Here is a 16,989-nt window from a genome sequence, read left to right as displayed (position 1 = left end):
TTTTGTAATAAGATTAAAAAATTATCAGCCTTTTTCAATTCTATCAAACACTGGTGGACAAAACTGAAATGGAGCTGATGACACAGTCCTCGTGCGCTTTGCCTTAATTTTTTAAAAAATTGCAATCCGTGCTATGCATTTCTGAAGCTTTGGCCTATGATCAGGTCGTTAAATTTTTAATCTTAATAATTATTAATGCTTGTGAAATGTTTGTTAAACGTGGTCGCTTTAGATTCCATTCCATTTTCCACTGTATACTGGACATAGCCTGCGTGGAGTTGCAGGCTTTCTGCCAAATGCCATACGTTAGGTTAATCCTGAAAGTAAAGACATATTTAAACACGTCCAGAGGACAGGATATTAAGATGTAGAAAGAGTGACTATATTGTCACTGTGGGTGTGAGTCATCGTGAAGGTGGAGGTGGTAAAAATACATGAAAGCTAATAGTAGTAATAAAATTCTTGGTTAAATATAAACTATATACACTTATGTACATGATAAGAGAAGGAGCAGTGCTGAATTGAGAGCCAACGTCCAATTGAGAGGTCACGTGATAAAAGCAGCTATCTCGTTGGCTTTGAAGAATTTCTGCATAGAAAAGGATATTTAAAAATAGCTATGATGGGAGACGCTTTATAGGCTTACACAGTTCTTTATATACCCAACTTTCTCTAATTTAAGCCTCAAATTGGCCCACATTTTCTGAACTACTCGAATTTTGTTCTTTCTAGCTATTTTCACGACTTCTCGAAATCATTTTTTGATCTCAAAATAAATGAGATTAAAATCTCTGTTAACTTTCAAATAAGTGTAAACTTTTCTGGCTTGCTGTTATGTACAAAAACAAAGAAACTTCCCACCCCACCCGCTAGCATATATTTCTGTAAGCTGATTAAAAATTATTTCTTTTTAATTTTAAGATAGTACTGTTAGGTATGTGCCAAAGTTTTACTTGTTTTATAGATGCAAACTATGATCTGATGACTTCCGTAACAGAAAAAAATTGAACAATTTAAATTTATTATTCACAAAATGTAAGGCAATACAGAATCCAAAAGCAATGAGTTTATCAAAAAACTCATGCGTATAACGGTTTAAAACGGCAAGCCACGAGGAGCATCTCAGGCATTGTTTTCCATATTACTCTAAGTTTGGAAAAAGGTAATACTGTAGTCACAGCTTATCGCAGCATTTGTAAAGCGTGCGGAGAGGATGAATTCAATATATTATAGCATATGTCGCTGCAGAATGCCAAAATTCTAGGACAGAAACAGATGGTGTGCTGATTAGTCACTTTCTGATGTCTATCAGTAATTTCTTATAAAATTCTACAACCAATGATACAAAATGAACCGTATCAAACCGTTCGCATACAAGCTGAAACCTTATTGGAAAACAAAACAAAGATGGGTTATATTTGTATTCATTAATGAAATTCCATTAGTGAGTTCTAGACCAGCTTCATACAAAAGAAACGAAAGAAGAGAGTTGATGTCCGCGTTTCTTTGCTTTCACGTTATAGAAATGAGCCCTTTTCGGAACGGACTGTTATGGAACGTTAGAAATAGGTACTGAGCAGTAATGTTAAACATTGAAGTATTCTGTGCCGAACTGTCCTGTTAACCTCAAAATTAGCTGTGCTATTAACCTCAAAATAAGGAATGAACCTCGAAAAGATTTTATTAAGTGTACGATGGGTTATCAAGATAATAATCTGTTAGGATGTAATAAAAAGATAAATTCTAACCTCTGCTCCCTACAGTTGATAGACTGAGAAGAGAAATGATATTTAAGCAGAAAGAGTTCGTCAGTCGCAAAGACCTTATCTTGTGGACTTTGGCTGGCAAATGTGAACCCACAGACGTGAACCCTTTAACTTTGCTTTAAGAGTTTAACATTTACTTTTTGTTCACTCTGTCTTTCGCATGCGATTACAAACGCGTAATACACACGTAATAGTATATTGTCTTACATTCCTTGCTTTTCATTTTCTCTCTGTAGCAAAAATCAGAACTGCACACCATTTTCCCTTTTGTTCAAATCGCTAGTTTTGTCTTATACACACTATTTTGGTCCTTCTCCTGTTCTGTATTATTTAAATAGCAGCATTTTTACTATCAATATTTTAAGGACTATCATGCATTCTTTCACTTTCTACCAAGGATAAGTTTCGCGTGTTCCCTAAAAGGCATAAATTATTTTTCCAAAACCTTAAATACGAAAGCCCGTCTTTATCTCCAACAAACAGCAATAAACAGATCAAAGTTACTGTTGGCTAAATTAAAAAAGTCTCGGCAAATGTTATAAATACACACACATTAAAGTATCTGGCACATTTTTGTATTAACGTTAAAAATGGTAATATTAGAAAATATAAAAAAAATCAACTAAAACAAAATTATGCCCAATACATTATCATGGAATGCATGCTTAGTCTTTCTGAAAACAATTATACCCGATTCAGTCACCATAAAGTATAAATACATAGTAAAGACAGCGCCCAAATTAAGTGGAAACTGACAAGTTAGTTTATGCCACTGTAAGTAAACTACCATTAATTCAACAGACAGCCAGGAAAACTTGCGCTTCTCAATAACATAGATCATGCTGTCTTTACTTATTACTGATAAAGGAATACACAGTTTCGTTTTTGCTGGAACTCAAGAATTTATCTACTCGCGTTGATTACTTCCGGTTCTGACACAACACTCAAAATAAAATATGGAACTGTTTGACTTAATTATGTGTAGCACTATAACTAACATTACTATATATGTATTAAAGAAACGGCAATAACAGCAATCGTTACATCAGTATTAATGGGCGGTATTTTATTCCATGCAGAGATGTAAAAAACTGAGTTGTGCATAACTGCTGACGAGCAGTTTCCCATGTAGTATTAAAACTGAACATTTTACAAAACCACAAATTATTTAGAATGGATCAAAGTACAATGAAATTTTTATAACAAAATATCTGAAGACAACTTTACAAATGGTTTTCGTCTGCTTCTTGCTAGAATTTCCTCTTTACCAGTCGTTATGAAACTGTCATATGAGATAAATAATTCTACAAAAATACTTACTTAAATACACATAATATCACGCATTTAAATAAGTACATAAATCTATGAACGAAATTATTAAATTTATTATAAGTGCTTGTTAATATCCACACTGAAATAAGCAGAAATGCATACGAGTTTTAGTTCTATTAACAATGACTACCATAAGGAAAAATTAAAAGGATCTAAATAAGGGCTATTGTTCACTACTTAAATGCTTAAATTCTAAATTTAAAAAAATACCCTTTACCCTAATTTACTTATCCCAAAATAATTCCACTTTTTCAGGCAGGATCTTTTAAACACTTTAAACAAGCTTCATTTTTTCAGTTTTTTATTAAATCCTATGTATCATAAATACCCTTTGTTGCCAAGTGATGATGCATAAGATCCAAATGGATCTTCCATTTTGGTATATCATTCCATTTGGTAATCAGCTACACCCTTGCCGGGATTCGAACTCCAAATCTCCTGAATGCTAGTCGGGCGCGCTACCAGTTAAACCATAACAGTATGCAATAGCCAAGGCGAAACTTCCATATATACTATTTGTATACTATCGTCTGCATCCAAAATAAAATCTAATGATTATGATGATGCTTTGTAATAACGTACAGGATGCAAGCCTTTAGCCTCTGCGTGTATTTTTTTACACTACACAGAGTGTTACACACACTTTGGTGTTGAATGACACATATATGCCTTCTCTAATTCCATTTTGGTATATAAAAGTTCCAAAATTCCATTTTGGTATATAAAAGTGCTTTGCTCATTAACGCAAGTTAATCGTTGAAAAATCATGTTATCTGTATTTTTAACACTATGTTGCGGCAAGTGTTATTATATGCCATGAGTATTATAAATAAAATAGATTTCTAAGGTCTATAGTAGGCCGATAGCAAACTTTCTGACTCTATTTGTAGCGTCTATTAGACTTTTTGAAGTAAGAAACTGGAAAATCATCTATAATCTGTCCGAGATTTAAATTTAGATTTGTTGTTATTGTTGAGACTTATCTCACTTGTCTGACAGTACCATCGGAACTAGCCCACGAAATTCATCGTGGCAAGGAGTACAAAACTGAGCCTGTAGTTGACAATTTTGAGTGCCCCCATGCGCCACAGACATTCTGCATTTATAAATATCCCTGCCTTCTCCGAGATTCGAACCTGGGCCCTTCGGTACGGCCACTATCACAGCTGGGAGGCAAAATTTCAGATCTTCTAACTGCTAGCCGAACGTACTATCGATTTTGCTCCAAAAGCACACAGTCGAAAGGTGAAAATTCTTTATTTTATCCCTCACTTAAAAGGCAACTGGTGCGACAAGAGACCTAGTCGCCGTATTTTATCCGGTCGCCGTTTTCTGAATCTCTTGGGATTTTCGGAGCAGGAAACACAAAATAATCAGCTACAACCCTTGCCGGGATTCGAACTCCAAATCTCCTGAATGCTAGTCGGACGCGCTACCAGTTAAACCATAACAGTATGCAATAGCCAACGCGAAACTTCCATATATACTATTTGTATACTATCGTCTGCATCCAAAATAAAATCTAGTGATTATGATGATGCTTTGTAATAACGTACAGTATGCAAGCCTTTAGCCTCTGCGTGTATTTTTTTACACTACACAGAGTGTTACACACACTTTGGTGTTGAATGACACATATATGCCTCGTGTATACCAGAAGTTTCTTTATGCGTTTATTTTGCAATTCTTCTTTGATAACTGTTGCCATTATTATCTTGTATTGTATTAACAACTGTATGAACATCATATAGTAAACAAACTATATCACATAAGCCCATAAAGATTTATGGGTCTGTAAAGATTTGCTGGGTCTGACGTATCCCTAATTTCATTTCTCGTGAAATTATATAATCTACATTTATTACAATCGATTTTCTGTCTTTATCGCTACAAAAGCAGTCCCTATTAGCAACAGTGGAGTTATAACAGTGGAGATGATTCCTATGTACTAAATTTACAGCTACTTACTTAAAACGTTTAGGAAAACTGAGTGTAAATGTAAAATAAATCAAGATATGAGTACAGGCAAAAATGTATTATTCAGTTCAAAAAATAGCTTCGTTTAGTTGATACGCAAAAGTCCCATTTGTTCTGTTCACTTTGAAAAGCACATGAGCAAGTCATTTTGTGAAAGCACCTTCAGGGAACCCTGTACAGCTGAAACACGTGTCACCACTGAAATGAATTTTCTTTTTCAGAGCTTCTCCTTCAATATAGGAAACAGCTTGGAATATTATGAAATGAGATCAGATGTAAAAATATGCTTTTGCCATAGTTTAAGTATTTCACTTTGTAAAATATTTTCGAACGTAAACAACGACACGCGTGCCGGCGTTATCATGGTGCAGCGTTCGTTCCTTTTCCTAATAATTCCCATTGTATTCTCGATGTGTGTTTAGCAGAAGTTTCGACACTGTAAAGCAATTTCAGCTACACCCTTGCCGTGCATAGTAGTATTTGGAGGAAGGGCATGCTGATCGAGTTCAACTTTCTGATAATAAAGTGATCATAAGTTTTCCAGCTGATACGGTTTTACAAATGTTTTTCGGAGGAAAAGAATCAGTGTGCTTCATTGTGCTTTAAGATTCTTCGGAGGTGAATCAATGTGCTTCAGAGGAGAAGAATCAGTATGCTTCAAACCTGCTTTCTTGTTTGTTGCTGATTTCGAAAGGAATCAAAATACTGGACCTATGTCTTGTCAGCTGTTATTACTAACTCGAAAAAAATCGGACAATTTTTTCAAACATGCGTTCCCCGCACGATGCTACTGAACTTTAAAACTTATTCTCTTGTCAGATGATAAGAAACCTATCTGTAATAGATATGGTGAAGCCGTAAATTGTTCTGTAAACTATGGAATATTGACATTTTATAAATATTAGTTGATGCTGTATTTTGTCACAATATTAATCTACTTTCTTGTAGGATTACCCATAAATTGCGTTCGATAGTAAATGTTTCAGGTCAACAGTCAACTTGCAAAACGTCAGCAGTTACGCCCAAAACGATAGCAAAATATTATCGCGCAAAGTAATTTATTTCTTAATTCCATCACTCACTTCCATGTGCCTTAGTCCGACCTTTTGGAAACCCCTAGTATATAAGACGCTTAATGCACTTATTAGTCTCAGTCGAAATATAGTACATGAACAAGCATATGCAGCGATTACTGCATATGCTTATTCTAGCACTCGCTCATACTGCCTAATAGCAGTATGAGCGAGTGCTAGAAGATTAGAGATCACGGCAATTCAAGCTTTAGCTTGCGTTGCAGATTGGTACTTTCAGCACAAACTTAAGAAGCTTCTACGAAAAAAAAAAAAAAAAAAAAAAAAAGCAGTTGCCTTGGAAATCCTTAAACCTTAATCAAGTCTTCAAAATTAAGGAGATATCGGTCAAGATAAGCAACACGTTAAAATACCTTAATATTATCTTAGATGATAAATTCAGATGAATTCCGCATGTATCTTACCTCAGATAAAGCATCTCAAAAGTACAAAAGTTTACTTCGTGTTACAGTACAAAAGTGTACTCCGGATGACAAGAAAAACATGATGAATCTTCTCAGCACCTCTTAAAATGTGGTATCACACAGTGACAATACCGATAGTATGCCATGCAGCATCAGCTTGATATACCTCATTAAATGCACATAAAGTCAGAAGCATTTTCAGTTTGCAATGGTGGATCGCTTTTGCAATCATCGGAGCTTACAGGACTGCACCAACAAATGCAGTTCTTAGACCTTGCAGGCCATAAGCCATTATATCTAGAGGAACGATATAAGCTTAAATTGCAAGAACGAGGCTTGGTGGCAAAAGTCTTAAGATTAACATTGGACGTCATCACACACAGTGCCACGTACCTAGGCACAGACTATGAGAAGGCAATATATTGATAGCTCCAAGACTGAGGATGGTATAGACAGTGTCTTATGCACGAATAAGTAATATATCTGCACGAAAAAGAAATATATTTTTCTACTCAGACACTTTAATTTTGTCTTTAAAGCAGAATTATCTGCAATCGAAGCTTTGGAATGGCATCTCGAAGTTGTAATCTCGAAGCTCATGGTATCTCGAAATTGTGAAATGGACTTACGGTAGGAAGCTTAGAAGAGATTTTGCGCAGACAGCAATCAAGGCATTAATGGTGACGCCTCTGTAAACTCCTTGGTATATGCTACATTCTATGCCTTGGCATATGCTATTCTCTTCAGTAACGATGGATCAGTAACATCATCCTGCAGTGGATAAAAGCCCAAGTAGCGTACGAGATAAATGAAAAGGCGGACATGTTGGCAAAGGAGATTAAAAACATGCACCTCCCAGCCCACGGGGTATATCTCCCCCTCGTATTTAACACGTTTAAGAAAAGTCAAAATAAATGCGAATAACACCTAGCAAAACCAATGGAACAAAGAGGCAACGGGGTGTATTATCCATGACTATTTTCCATTAGTCTCTCCAGCCGTAAAATCATTAAGCTCCATACTGGCTCAACTACACATTGAACACTGCCTTATACTGACCAATATACATAGATTCGGCCTTACAGACATGAACCAATGCTCCTGTGCTAAAATAGGCAATCTGATGCATTACTTCCACGAACGCCCCTAATACAGGACGTGTGTCTCTCAGAACTTCTGAAAAATGCGTATCTTCTTCACAGCTGGAGAGCTTGACTGGTGGAAATAAAAAAGGCCTAATGAAAGCTCTCAAGATAGATGCGTATATTAACATTAGCGCATTTAATTTAGAACTGTTCACTAGAAAATAATTTGTTTAACCTTAAATTATAATGTTTAATCTTTATCTTATTTTTTACTTACTTATATTTTTACGGTTTGAGCATAATCATGTTTACTCAAAAACGTGGTTTTATTTCATGTTTGTTCTGTGAAGGTTCTCTTAATTATCAACATACTTTGTCCAAACTCCAATTTTACAAACACTATACAAAGATTTCGGTAAACTATCATTGTGACATGTGTAAATACTCTGTAAAAAGTTCCCTGTCATATCTGGCATATTATACGTCTCCATAAAATTTCTGTAAATAATTCCACATTTTTCTGCTATATAGTTTTAGTTTACGAACTAGGATTCACTTGTAGCAACATAGAATTCCCATGTATTTGCTTCATGCGTCCTGTATGGCTATGGAACATAGCCAAATGCATTTAAATAACTTCGCCTAACTAGCCCTCTTGTTCTTGCTGCAGTGCTAGTAGTATAGAGACATTAGGTTATTTCGAAGCCGGAGATGTGAAAAATGAGCAAGATTCGCCAGGACTCGAACCACGGACCTATCGTTTTCGCGTCGAGCGTGCTGAATACTACTCCACGAAGGCATGCTAAGAAGGCGGGAGAAATACCTTATAGTATACTTCATCTTCCAGAAGACACACCACAACAGCTTAAGCACAACAGCAGGTTACCCTCATGGGACTATAAAGTTTAATGAGTGGAGAAACTCAAGGGGCTGCCGCAATTGTTCCTGAGACGACGATTCAGGGAACCTCGCTGCGCACCGGAGCTCAGCAACGTATTAATGATGACATCACCTATGCTAATGACTGTTCAGCAGCGGAAAAGGCTGGAATTTACACAGTAATACTAATAGTACACTGATTGATTGTAAAAGTACATTGACTGTACATTGATTGATAAAAGGTTGCCTTCTCTGATGAATAACGTTTTATGCTTTACCGGATGGATGGACGTCAGCGCATACGGCGAGAAACATCAGAGAACAAAGACACGTCTGTGGATGAATGCTAGCTGGCGGATACGTGGTTGTGGTCTGAGAAATGCTTTCATAGAGTTTTCTGGGTCCATTCATCATTGTGGATGACACTATCGATTGCAATAACTAGAATGGTGGTATCTTCCAGCATGGCAATGCAAAGTTCCTTACAGCTAGAAAATGCATGGGCATGGTTGGAAGAGTTCGAGGAAGATGTTACTGTGGTGCTCTGGTGTCCAAATTCTTCGGACTTAAACATAATGAAAAATCTAAGGGACTCTCTCGATCGGATTATGCTCCCTGTAGGCAGCCTTTGCCACTCATCCTTCAACAGCTGCCAGTTGTTTAGAGTCAGCATGATTCTGAATACCTGGGAACGATTTTCAGAATCTTACTGAGTCCTATGCAGACCATTTAGCCGTTGCCCACTGTACATGGTGGTTATTTTGGACATTGACAAATAGTTACATTATAAGGTATTTCTCCCGCTTTCCTAGCGTGCCTTCGTGGTGTAATGGTCAGCACACTGAGCCGGTATTTCAGATGTCCGTGGTTCGATTCCCGGCGAAGGCTTTGCTAATTTTTCATCGAAATAATCTGTTGTCTCTACAGTGGCGCCTGAACAAAAAGGGTGTTCGATGATGATTCTCCTCACCCAGGATTTGGCGACTGGGTCCCCTAAAAACCCCAGTCGCCCCTTAAAAGTGGAAGTATATAAGGTATTTCTCCCGCCTTCCTGGTGTAGTGGTTCTGCACGCTGGGCCGGTATTCCAGAGATCCGTGGTTCGATTCCCGGCGAAGGCGATTGGTCATTTTTCATCTTCTCTGCTTCCAAAAAATCCTAATGCCTCTACAGTGGCGCCCGAACTAAAAGGTATATCTCCCGTTTTCCTAGCGTGCCTTCGTGGTGTAGCGGTCAGGACACTGAGCCTGTATTTCAGAGGTCTGTGGTTCGATTGCCGGCGAAGGCTTTGCTAATTTTTCATCTGTCCGGCCTCGAAATAACGTAATGTATCTTCAACATTAATGTAATTCGACTGTGTAATTGTGTATATGTATGTGGATCGTAATGAGCTGCAACTAGACTCGTCTGAAGAAATAAGACAATTTGCAAATTATATCTATTTTCATATTTTTATAAAAAGTATTGCACTAAAGGTATTAATTCTGCCGCCGAAGAAATATGCAAATACTAAAGTAGAATAAGTAAGTGCACACATGCTTATCTGCAAATCTGTGATAGTGGAGGAGATTTCGCACAAGAGGTTTTCGATGATTTGTGTGAAACACGACTTTCGTGGTGTTTCTCGCAAGAGGTCGGTAAATTTTATTAAGTATCAGGTAAAATACGTAGCTACGAACGTTTGAATGACGGAATGAAATGGAGAACTGTCAGTATATTGCAGGCAAGGCTATCAGAAGCGCGGGTGGGTACAAAGCTCAGTTTAACGCCACTTGTCGTCTTCAGTTTGTGGAAATAGTTTTAGGACACTGCATCCATATAGAGAAGACCTAGAAAGTGTCGAATCCAAATGACGAATAAGGATCGTTATTTGGCTCTTTCAGCGCGACGACTAGGCTGCAGCAGCTTCACAAGACAGCTGTATGCTCACGAGATACCAGATCTCATGATCCCATGATCATGTATGATCACTGGAGCCCAAGTTTCACGGTCAACAGTTGCCCGAAGTTTTCATGCGATAGGGATGTATACCAGATGACCCGTTGTTTACGTCCCGCTCTCTGCAGCATACAGGAAAGGGAGTTTAGCAAGGTGCAGACAACATGATCAGACTTTAGTGGAGCTCCGTGCTTTTTCAGATAAGGCGAGATACAGCTTGGACGCTAAGTCTTGGCTTTTTAATTCTATTCAAATATTTATGTACTTGGAGAGAGCCTGAAACACGATACCATACCTCTCTCAATAGGGAAAAAAATCATTGCGACGGTTGGGGGTGTAATGGTTTGAGCGGGCATTACGTTGGACGACCGCACACCCCTGCATGTATTTGACAAAGGTTTCCTGATTGCTATGAGGCATAGGCAGGAGATCTTAGAGCCCTATACAGCGCAGTTGGCCTTGAGGTTAATGCACAACAACGCTCGGCCAAATAAGGCTCAGCTGATTGAAGGTTACCTGAAAAGTGAGAATATTCGCTACATGAACTGGCCAGGCAGATTTCCTAACCTCAATCGTTTGTGACGCTCTCGGGAGTGCAATTTCATCTCGCACGAGAATGAAACTTATATTTGGTTTTCGAAATATGAGTAAAAATGTCACAAATAGTTTAAAGTTGTTTTTTAAATTCTTAACTGCCAGTATTTTAAAATTTCATTCCCTATTCATCATTCCTTTCTTTTTAAAAATTAATTTATTTGCCGTTCTTTGATCAGAGGGTTTGAGGTTTGAGGTCACTACCATTATAAGAAAGTTAAATTATTGAAATGAAAATGGACAGTATGATATAAGCGCTTATAATAATGATATAATTTTCACATAAAATCCAAGGAACATAAGTTTCAAAGAACATAAAATTTCTATGAAAATTATTTTTTTTTGTAATAGAAAATGATCATCTCCGAAATGTAATTTAGAGCGAAAGTAACAGCTAAATTGAATTTAAAATTATAAAAAAGTGGCATAGATTATAGACTCTAAAATTAATTTTTCTCATAGAAAATGTAAGGGAAAGTCATGAAAAGTATGAAGGAAGTACGCATATATGAGAGTCCAAATGATCCAATAAAATCAAAGATAATTTGTACTGAAATATAAAGGAACTTAAATTGCTTAAAATGGCATTTCGGAGTGGAATTTTCTGGGGACGAAATTTGCTTGCTTTCAGACAAAATTTGCTTGCCTTTAATTCTTACAGTTTTTATTGCTGAATCAAAAATGCTGATGTATTTTGATAAAAAAAATTGTTTTAACGATAGAAGAAGTTTAAATGTGTCTTTTAAATAAATATGCATCAATGCAAGAGTTAAAAAAAAATTCGCAAAAAATAGAATATCTGAACACGAAAGTGACCGATGTCTTTTACTTTCTTAAACACTAGGAAGAGCTACGTATACATGAATAATTCACTTACTTACCATTAAATTTCCACTTCTATCTTTTTTGGAGGGGATATATACAAATATTTATTGAACTATTTAACTTTTTTTTTTGCAAATATATTACGCAAATAGTTAAAAATGTAATGGCGTGTTCTTTTGCTAAAACATTTTCATTTCTTTAATTCGTATATGTTTCTAAATTTTAACTTTCGGCAAATTGTAGCCTTTGGCATTAAATTTAAATGAAACGTTTCAATATAGTTTGAGATATAAAAGGAAAAGGCAGGCCTCATAAAAGGCAAATGTTCAGTGTAATTGCTTTTGATAAAAAAAATCTCTCATCCATAGCTATCCTTCCGCAGTTCCAATCCATAAATTCTTGATGATTGCAAGTATTGAAACTTTTGATCATTTCTTCTTAATTATTGGCAGTAATTAATAGCATCAATGATGCTATTGCAATAAAATATTGTAAGCCCACTTCCATCTTTAACATTTTTATATTAAATATGTAAACCGCATTATACTCTGAAGACATTAACACTTCTTAGTTAACAATTGTGTACATCGCTTAATAATTTAGGCAAGTTATTTAAGCGGGCTCATTTCATAATAATTTCAATATTTTCTTCTGCTTTTAAAAGTAAAAACCGCTACTGATTCTTTAACAAGATAGGACGGGCTAAAAATATATATTTGTATGCGGTGTTGAAACAATTTAGTTTCAAACAAATCCATTATTTTAGTTCCTTACTTTTATTTACCACTTTCCCTCCAATATTTTCTTATACACAGTGCGCATAAATGTTTCCCCCCCCCTTTTTTTTTTTTTTTTTTTTTTTTTTTTTTTTTTTTTTTTTTCTGTCTTCAAAATTACATCTGCATTATCTTGCATATCCTTATCGAGCGTTTTCTTCCTCTTTTTTTTCAAAATAACAAAATTGTCTATCCAATAATTTTCTTCAAATTATTAACAAAGCAAGATTAAGAAGAGCTGCGACCTTTTTATCATCATTTAATCGATTGCTGAGTAACAAGTTAAATTTTCTTACTTACACATGTTTGCTTAAAAATTAAGTACTATAGCCATCTCTTCTCGCGATAAACGTTTTCTTTATTCGGTAGTTTAATGCCTTTTCTCGTTTGCTATTCGCGACATGGTACTTTTCCTCTCTGCATTTTTAAAAATTATTTTTCAATTACTGTAAGAGATGTTTTTCAATTAGTAGCGAAATTTTTAAAACACGCATTCATTGATATTTCCTAGTTGTTAAATGACCTTTCTTACGAGCTCTAGTCTTTACGTGTGACTGTTTTGAATAACATTTTTCCAAAATGATCAGAGTTTTTAAAGAATGAGTTTCTAAGAAATTAGCACCTTATTCCATAAGATGATTTTATTTTCCAGAGGTTAGAATAATGATAGGGATGAATTTAATCTATATTTCTTCTCCTTATTAGATGGATCCCAGTCAAAAACAAAATTCACCGTTGCTTTCTTTATATCATATTTCTATTAACCATTTCAGTAATGGTAGAATTTACTTATTTAGACGTGGTTTAGTTTTTTTCTAGATGAGGTTTTACTTTAGATCTTTTACCGTTACTTTTGGTTTTCTCTTGCTGTACTACATTACATGCATCTGCCTAGTTTTTGATTCACATACCTCTAAATCTCGACCTGAAAATTCTTCTATTTCCTCGTTCATACATTCTTCAATATCTTGATTCGAACATCCAGTTATACCTTGTTTCATATTCTTTTTCTGATAATAAAATTATTCATAATGGTTAGAAGTTTTGTATTTATTTATAATTAACATAATTCTGAGAAAAATCTCTTTGATGCCATTTAAATTGATGAGCTCTCCATCCGCCTGATTAGTATAATTAATAACGGTATAAATGTAGCCCAGCACTTTAAGCAAATTACAATTTTTTTGAATTTGTTGACATTGAATTTCGAAGAAAAGCTGCTTGTGTTATTTCAAAAATCTCGATCATCTTTACTTCTTTCCTTCAGTTTGTAGATCAGAAAATTCTTATTTTCATTGATGCTTCGAGAAATAGCAACTAATTTTGGTTAAATAAATACTACAAGAAGTTTTAGAGTTATCTGTCTAGGGGAATACTTTCCTGAAATATTTCTGGGGGAAAATGACTTACGTTTACGTTGTGAGGAAAACATCGAAATCTCACTTGCTTTACCTTTTTTACGAGTTTATAAGTTTCAGGTTAAAGCACATTCTGTAAAATTTGAGAACATCTGATGTAAAATATCTTTTATGATAAAAGCAAACGCTCTAAAAATAGGAAGGGAAGAAGGGAAAAGTACGAATTAAAGGATGGAATTATATTTTACTAAATTGAAAACTTTATATTATCTAAAATCATACACTCTTATTGCTTATTTGTAATTTAAAGCATCATACACTTGCATTTCTCTTTCGATTGTGTTTGCTTTTCCTTTTGCATTCTTAGGTTATTTGAATACGGCAGAGCACACCAGGGCTATCTAAGTATGTGAATCGACGCCTTCGTGGAGGACTTTTTAAGAGGAAATGGCTCATATGGGGAAAAACCACGAAAGCATGAAGCCAGCCCGTTCGCCTCGAATTGAGCCCATGTCGAACTTACAGCATTCAGCAGTTTTAACCACTCCGGCCACTAGTGGGGCTCCCATTTTACTCGTAAGCCATATAATATATTACCAAAACAAGTAGTTAATAGTATGTTATTTTTGTTGTTAGCAAGAAGTTATCAGTTTCTTCGTCTTCGAATTTGTTCTGCTGCTGGAAATGAAAGTCGTATATTTTAGAGCTTTAGAATTTCCCAAGTGGAAATGAATTAAAGATAACATATGTTACTCGAGAATTTTAGATGTGTAAAATATTTCGAATACTTATTTTTCGTATGGTTAAAAGATACGTCATTTTATTGGCGTTCTTAAAGAATAATAATTAAAAAAAAATATGCATATATTTTTTTCCATTTCCAGGTCTTTATTATGAAGTAATTCCACATTAACTATTTACCACTATTAAGCTCCAAGCATTAGTTATTTTGTATTACAACAGCAAGTAATTATAAATGTAACTTCAACTAAAAATGCTTAATAAATTTTATCTGAAATAATTACCTGCTCTCTATTAAACTTCAATATTTAGCTTAACAACAAAGTTTCAGTGCGACAGATTCCAAAAAATGCTTCATTGGCAGTAGACTTAGCATAGAAATTTAGCTTTGGAGTAGAAATTGTATCTGATTTTATACTAGTTTTATTTATCAAAACACTTGTATTTACTATTATAACTAAATTGTAGGTTTAAGGCAGATAAGAATTTAGAACATTAGGTAGCGGAAGATTTCAAGCCTGCATCTACTCTTTTTAAAACTCTCACATAACAGGATATCATGGAAATATAAATCATCTATAATATTTAAATAACAAAAGTATTTTTAATAGTTTTTCAGATCTTGATGGTATATATTTAAAGTGTGTTTATTCCTCTTAGTAAAGATTTCATGTGATGTTTACGCAGGCCTTGGCAAAAGTTACAATTAAGAAGTTAGTTTGCAAAAAAATCACTAAATTTACACCTCTATTATAGCAGTCCATTATCCTACTTCAAAAGATAAGGTCATCTGAGTAATTCAGTTTTCAACTTGTCCTGTACTAAAATGTAGGGTATTTATTTAAGACTAAACTTTAAATGTAAATGCTGAAAGCATGTATTCTGTAATAAGCATAAGTTATGACTTTTCATTTTATTATTTTATAATATTAAATGGAGAAAATTAAATGCAGTTTTAAAATAAAAAATATCTGACAATATATAAGAAATATCCGACAATCCAAGATAAAACTATGTTAATTTTATCTTTGCTCGAAATGCTTCTGATGCATATCAGGAAGTGATTCGATATGATGCTTATTACATGGTGCGAATTATTCCGAGTCCCGTTAAGAATTAATTTAATTCAGTTTCATTACAATTCCATTGTCAGTTTCACATTTCAGAACATGCTGTACACAGTGGTCTTTCAAAACATTATAACCATTTCTACATGAATCAAGCGATCGTCGGAAGGACGTAGAGGGCACTTGTCAAGATATAAATGCTGACTGTCGAAGATCCTCACTCATCATTCTGTCGGCTACGTGTGGGTGTAATGAGAAGTGATTTTAATTAAGGCCAAATTCCAAACTGTGTATCTAGGAAGAAGTATCTCCGAAACGGCGCTGCTTCTCGAGTGTTCGCGAACTGCCCATTTTAGTACTCATGGGAAAAATAAAAAGAAGAAGGATTCTGACATCGATATTAGGCGCCGACCAATTGTACGTCCGCGAATGATCAACGATTGCAGACCTCAATGAAGGCAAACAAATGGCTGTGGCTCAACTGACAACTGAAAAAAAAAAAGGGAAGTCCATATATAAGTGTATATGAGCACAGTTTATCAGACGATGTTGGGTATAGAAGCACACATATCCTTCATATGATTCTGATAACCCAGCATTAACGACATTTACAACTACAGGCACCTGAATATTACGACTGGACCATGTAAAAATGAAGAAGAGTTGTCTTGCCGGACAAATCCCTATTTCTTTTATATCATGCAGATGGCGGTGTCAGGGTATGCTGTATTCTACGCGCACAGTTGTTCGATATGTATACTGCGGAACGTAAGCAGAAGCGGAGAAGATATTACGCTTTCGGGAACATTCGCACTGCATCTCTGAGAGCGCAATTTGTTGCAGAATAGATTTGCAGCTGTAAATCATATCAACATCAAATACTGATTAGTTACACCCTTTCATGGCGTCTGTCGTCTTCGCAAAAAACAAACTATTTCAGCGCAGCAACACTTTTTATGAAAAGTTGAAAGTTTGCAACAGAGATTCAAGAAGAATACTGGTGAATTGCAATTATTTTAACTTACCAGTCTTTTGCACACATGAGATATCTTGAAACGTCAACTCGGAGTTTGCAAATCATTTCAACGTAATATGCGGGAGCTGCATGACCTCTGTCAGCAAATCTGGTAACATTTTTTCTGGACAATAACCAAATTC

The 16,989-nt window shown here is 35.3% G+C and overlaps 1 protein-coding gene across 3 annotated transcripts in view; it reads right to left on the bottom strand.

Moving 5' to 3' along the window:
• Positions 1-16,989, bottom strand: part of LOC118184573 (glycine receptor subunit alpha-2-like) — a 145,398-nt gene that overhangs the window by 20,010 nt on the left and 108,399 nt on the right. For 2 of the 3 annotated variants that reach the window (XM_035354273.2, XM_035354275.2), the window contains exon 4: positions 13,577-13,675. The exons of the other annotated variant lie outside the window; for it this stretch is intronic. In XM_035354273.2, the coding sequence (XP_035210164.1) occupies positions 13,577-13,675 (99 nt within the window). The remainder of the gene's footprint in view (positions 1-13,576; positions 13,676-16,989) is intronic. 3 annotated transcript variants of the gene reach the window in all.

Source organism: Stegodyphus dumicola, chromosome X1, assembly GCF_044657685.1.
Source record: "Stegodyphus dumicola isolate Sdum_Otavi_A_Nest chromosome X1, ASM4465768v1".
Taxonomy (NCBI): Eukaryota; Metazoa; Arthropoda; class Arachnida; order Araneae; family Eresidae; genus Stegodyphus; species Stegodyphus dumicola.
This window is presented reverse-complemented; position numbering and strand designations above follow the sequence as displayed.